The sequence below is a fragment of the Callithrix jacchus genome, chromosome 10, assembly GCF_049354715.1.
Source record: "Callithrix jacchus isolate 240 chromosome 10, calJac240_pri, whole genome shotgun sequence".
In the NCBI taxonomy this organism is placed as follows: domain Eukaryota; kingdom Metazoa; phylum Chordata; class Mammalia; order Primates; family Cebidae; genus Callithrix; species Callithrix jacchus.
The window spans coordinates 69,074,445-69,080,061 of NC_133511.1; the positions used below are offsets into that span (position 1 = coordinate 69,074,445).

The 5,617-nt window shown below is 55.2% G+C and overlaps 1 protein-coding gene across 5 annotated transcripts; it reads right to left on the minus strand.

Annotated features, from left to right (window-relative positions):
* Positions 1-91: 91 nt before the first annotated feature.
* ART5 (ADP-ribosyltransferase 5) lies at positions 92-3,868 on the minus strand. 5 transcript variants are annotated; one of them, XR_623890.5, is made up of 5 exons: positions 3,438-3,868; positions 1,184-1,913; positions 879-1,003; positions 583-615; positions 92-502 (listed from the first exon to the last, which is right to left on the minus strand). XR_623890.5 is itself a non-coding variant. In XM_035265555.3 (5 exons), the coding sequence occupies exons 2-5, from the start codon at positions 3,495-3,497 to the stop codon at positions 288-290; spliced, it is 912 nt and encodes a 303-aa protein (XP_035121446.2). In that variant the 5' UTR covers positions 3,498-3,499; positions 3,792-3,868; the 3' UTR covers positions 92-287. The 5 variants fall into 5 exon arrangements, 3 of the variants coding, with proteins under 3 accessions (XP_035121446.2, XP_009005747.1, XP_009005749.1); XR_623891.5 differs by having other exon boundaries at positions 92-505; XM_035265555.3 differs by lacking the exon at positions 879-1,003 and having other exon boundaries at positions 92-376; positions 3,438-3,499; positions 3,792-3,868.
* Positions 3,869-5,617: the final 1,749 nt, after the last annotated feature.

The window sequence follows — 5,617 nt, forward strand, 5'->3', positions numbered from 1 at the left end:
AAGTGAGTTTTTTTAGTCCCTCAGTCAGTCCCTCAGCCTTGCAAGGCCAGAGTGAAGCAGTCTCATAGAAGAAGCCAATCATAAAATTCCATTGCTCCACACTGCAATACTGTTTAATCAAATGGCTGACTCATAAAACTCCATGTCTCCACACTACAACACCGCTTAATCAAGTGGCTGCCTCAGTACTTCCCTTGCTTATCCCAGGAAGTCCCCACCACATAGTAGAGTTTCCTCATCCCTGCCGTGGCCTCCCCAGCCCCACATCCTGGTTGGGGAGAAGGCTGCTAGGACTGGGTCTGGAACCATGTTCTTGCTTCTCGAGGCTTCTGGAGGCGCCTCTTCTTCATATGAAGGTCACCCGTTCCCAGGGCTCCTAAGTGGCAGGTTTTGGACTTTCAGGGCCCAATCCCTGAGAGCTGGAACTCCCCAGGGGCCAAGGGCAGGGTCTTCCAGGGAGGCAGAAAGAAGGCACCCTCAGATTGTGACTCTGGCTGCACCCCTGCTGGAGGGAGAAGAGGAAGGGGTCAGCAGGGCGAGGGGGAGTCAAAGCAGCTGAGGGAGGATGGAAGAGCAACTCACCTGGTGCAGACACACAGCCCTGCCTCTTCTCCCCTGCAACAGACAGCAGGGTGAGGCCTCTGTGCTGACAGACTCACACCCAAACTACCTGGCCCACCAGGCCCTTGCAGGGCCATTTCCCCTCTCAATCTATCTTTCCCTTCACCTAAAGGTAAACTTGTGACTTCCCTTCCTCCTCCTTCCTCCAGGAAGTCTTTACAGATTGACTTTCCATCCCTCTTCCCACCCAAGACCCAGCCACTCCTCCATCTGTCCCTGCCTGAGCACTTGGGAATGGCACGTAAGTCCCCTGTCACCTCCATCAAGCCCAGGGCCTCCTGAGATCTGAAGCAGTCTTTCTGCTGCTTGCTAATCTCCTTAACCAGGTTCTTTTGGTCTATTAGACTGTAGCAGATGGACCCATCTGAGACTATTCAGAAATCTGGAAAACATAGGACCCAAAAAACTTGCGTCACAGAAGACAGTAACGCCAGCTGACTTCCACCCCTCAAGTCCCCTTTCACCAATTGGGTCTCCCAAAGGCCCCAAGGATTATTTTGAAGGGACGTCCTGGCTTATTTCACCCACCCTGCCAGTCCTGCTTCCCCCATGCATAGCTCACCACCCAGAAAGGCGCAGTTAAAGTGGCTACAGGTCTGATTATAGCTCCAGAGAGTCACCAGGCTCTGGGCTCCATCCTGGGAGAATCTGGTAACCAAGAAGACTTCATGGGGGGGAATCAACACCTCACGCTCCTTGGGAAAGACAGACAAGGCCTGGATAGGGGCCCCAAAGCAAGTTGTTAGAGAGAAGAGGGTGGCATTACCAAATCTGCGGGCCACTGACTTATCCAGGGAGCTGGAGGCAAACTGGCCTAAGCGGACAGAGTCCCCGAGCCTCTTGGGTTCAAAGCGAAGGCTGCCCACACCTCGGAACACCACCTCCCCAGACCCCCTGCTGCAGCCCCCATCGCCTCGAAGCAGCTGCAGGGCCCGGATCAGGTAGAAATGCAAGGCCTTGAAGGGAAAGTGCCTCATGTAGAGCTCCCGGGAGCCTCCGCCCAACCGCACGGCCTGATTTAACTCCCAGTACAAGGTGTTAGATGAGTTGGTGTAGACCATAATGGCTATTCCATGATGGGCTTTGAAGCCGGGAGGCAAGGTGAGCCCTCGTTGCCTGTGCTCCCAGGCCGCCTGGGCTGCCTCCCAGGATTCCCGCAGCAGGGCATGGTGGGCCATTTCCTCCTTCAGCAAGGGGACTGCCTTCTTCTCCATCTCCTCTGCACAACCCACATAGGCATCATCAAAGGTGTCTGGAGCCAGGCCCAGGGGCAGGATGGGAACAGCCTGGGCCTGTGTAGGAAGGAAGAGAGGTGCCATATAGAAAAAAGCATGAGTTCAGAGCACTGGACAGGGGTACTGGTGACAGACCCATCCAGAAACACAGAATCTCATTTCTATCCCCAAATATCGATGTATGCAATTTGGCAAGGGCCCAAAAAAGGCTTAAATAACAGGTGCTGAAGTCAGACAGACATTAACTAAAATCTTTTTTTTTTTTTGAGAGAGAGAGAATCTTGCTCTGTCGCTGAGGCTGGAATGCAGTGGTGAGATCTCTGCTCACTCCAGCCTCAGCCTCCCAGACTAGACTTATTCTCCCACCTCAGCCTTCTGAGTAACTGGAATTAACTGTGCATACCACCATGCCTGGCTAATTTTTTTCTTTTTTTGAGATGAAGTCTCAGTCTGTTGCCCAGGCTGGAGTGCAATGGCACAATCTCAGCTCACTGCAACTTCCACTTCCTGGGTTCAAGTGATTCTCCTGTCTCAGCCTCCCAAGTAGGTGGGATTAATGGCGCGTGCTACCATACCAGCTACTTTTCTGTATATTTAGTAGAGACAGGGTTTCACCATGTTGGCCAGACTGGTCTTGAACTTCTGACCTCAAGTGATCTACCAACCTCAGCCTCCTAAAGAGCTGGGATTACAGACATGAGCCACTGTGTCGGCCTAATTTTTGTATTTTTAGTAGAAATGGTGTTTTGCCATTTTGGCCAGGCTGGTCTCAAACTCCTGACCTCAAGTGATCCTCCCACCTTAGTCTCCCAACGTGCTGGGATTACAGGTGTGAACCATTGCTCCTGGCCTGAAATCTTGACTTTACCACCTATTTGCTGTGAGGTCTCGGGCAAGTGTTATAACTTTTCTGAACTTGAGGATGCTTCCAGCCTCACAGTTATTATGAAGAAAGCATAAAGAGCTTCACTTCTGTACAACCTAAAAGGGGTCATCCTGTCATTAGAAAGGTTCCTGCAGCTGGTGGGAGGTGGGAGGTGGGACTAGATGACTGCCAAGCACTTTTCTGGCTGTAAGATCTGGCACGCAGGCATCTGCAAATATTACACACAGCCAGTGTCCTGACCTTCAGCCGCATTCTCCTCAGGCTCTCTTTCCTGCTCACCCTGAAGGAGGCCCTTGCAGGTGCTCAGCCACCACACCAAATCGCTGTCAGCTCTGAGACACCTGAGTCCTCCCCTGCTCTATACCCACATTTGGGGTAGGGAAGGCGGGGAGGCCAAGCCTTGGTTAGGAGAAGCTGCCAGGACTGAAGCACACAGGTAGCCCAAGGAGGCTTGCCCGGGCTGTGCCTGCGCTGGGAGATGAGAGGTGGAAAGGAGAATGTTGGAGGCATCCAGGGAGGGATGGAGGCGGGGGTTCTAGGAGACAGAATGGGACTGGAGCTCCCTGCAGAGACAGAGATTTCTGAGAGGCGGAGAGTTAAGAGTGGAATCCTAGGGAAGAGTCCCTGAGAGAGGGTTGTGAGGAGTCTGCCCCGCAATGTCCTCCATGGGGGCAGGAAATGGTTCCTGGAGTTACCTGCCAGAAGGCTTGGAGGCCGAGGCAGCCCAGGGCGATCAACAGACCAGCCAGCGCCATCCCTGGTGGAGACGTGAGGGCCAGGTCCCAGGTCCGAGTGAGGGCGGGACCACCGGCGCTGGAGTCCTGGCTTCGAGGGGCTCCAGGCGCGCGGGGTCCCGGGTCCAGGACTGAGGCCCCGGCGGGGCGTGGGTGGGGTCTCGGAGTTTATGGATCCCCCGCCCCGAGTCTTCGCTCTCAACTCGCGAAGCCACTTCCTCAGAGCCTCCGGTCCCGGGACCTTTATGAGACGGTAAAGGCGGGGCCGCAGTTTGTCTCCGCCCGAGAGGGGAGGGCCGGGGGCCGAGGACCCACCTGCGGGTTGCGGAGGCCGCGAGCCGGAGGGAGCCTCAAGGGTTCGGGCGGGCGCTGCGCAGTCCCGGAGTCCGGCTGAAAGCGAGGTTCCCGGGGCTAACTATAGACCCCGCGCAGTAACCCGACACCCCGTTCCCAGCGCCGCACGCGGGGGCGAGAGCGGGCGCGGCTGGGCTGGGGGCCTGAGGCCAACTCCCCTTCCCAAGGACTGCGGGGTCTTTCTGCGGGACCCTCTGGCTGTGAGCGAGCGGGAGGGAACTTGTGAGACTGGGCCTCTCCCTCAGGTGGGCCCTACCGGGCTGTCCCCAGGCCCCCAGACCACCAGGCCAGGAGGCCCCGCGGGGATCCCGCCAGCTAAGAGGTCACCCTTCGAGCACTCGTATTTGCATACAGTTTGCATATGGCCCACACCCTGGGCCACGTGCTCCAGCATCTGAGCAGCGCCCGCTCCCTCCTTGCTCTGCGCCCTCTCCCCCTTCGCCTTCAGGAGCATTCAGAACCCTTGGTCGCCGATACACCAGGTCCAGGTTCGCCCCTCCCCCAGACCTCTGAGACTCAGGTGACCCGTGTTTGTAAACACTGGCCTTTCCCCCATCTCCTCTGGGCTTATCTATAAATAACCTGGCTCTGAGAGTTGGATGCCGCCTCAGAGGTCATGGGAGAAGGGGCCAGCAGAGGAACTGGTTGCTCAGGGAAGAGCTACCTAGTAGCCTGAGCCAGGAAGAGCTGGGATGTCACCCCTCCTCCCGCCAGCGGCCGGAGGACTTGAGAGATGCTAGAGCTACCCAAAGGACTCCATCCTGGTCTGGCTCATTAGTTTCCCCCATCCCTGTCCCCTTGCCCCCTCAGATTGTCAGCCAAATAAAAAGTTTCTTCCACCTAGAATCCTGCTGTCTCCCAAAATCCTTTCTGTAGACCAAACAGAAAGACAAACTGTTGGTCCAGGCTTGAAAGAGGGTGGGAAGGGAGGTGCTCCTAAGTGCTTGTTAGAAAAACGGCTCCAGGACAAGTTCTTTTGCCCCCTTCTTAGAGTCTAGTCATCCCAAAGCCCTCCCAGATTTTAAAATCAGCAATCACCCTACTGTTTACCGACATGGTGAAAAACAGCATTTGCTTGCGTATGCTGCCTGCGTATCCTTCCTCTCTCTGGAGGAAGCTGAATGTTTGCAGTTGCTTGAAGAGAAGATACCACCTGGAGTCAGCTTGGCCTCCTGGGACAGCCCCTGAGACCAGATCTACGGGGATAGCTGCTTTGTCCCCACACCCTCTGGCTTTGAGGAATTGTTTCTCCCATGCCAGAACTCAAAATAAGGTCCCAAGAGATGGACTCAAGTCTAGTCATTGGGTAGGGATCCTAAGTGTTGGCAGAAAGTCCTTCAAGATCACCTGGCAAGTCAGGACTGGGCTGGGACCCAGAACCCAGCCTCCTTAGTCCCAATCTCTCCTGGCACCTTAGTTAAGTCTCAGTGTTCACATGAAAGGAACAAAATCCAAGGAGATGCTCTCTGAGTCCAGGGCTCTGAAGCTTCCTCCTCTCTTCCTCCTCCCTGGCTGACCAGAGTGCAGGATCACAGCCAGTGAGGAGGCAGTTGTCCCAGCCTGGATCCCCAGTGCTTCAGTCCATCTCCTCTCTGGGATTCCCTTTTTTTTCTTTTTTCTGTGGAAAGAACACTGGGCAGGTCAGACTGGGAAGAGGCTGGTGTTCATGAGACCTGAGGAGACATCCAGAAATAGATGGGGAGTGTAGCCTTTCTGAGCAGCTGTGTGGGGGAGGTGCAAGGGGTGGGGATTGACAACATAAAAAAAAACTTGTCCTCTCCTTTCCT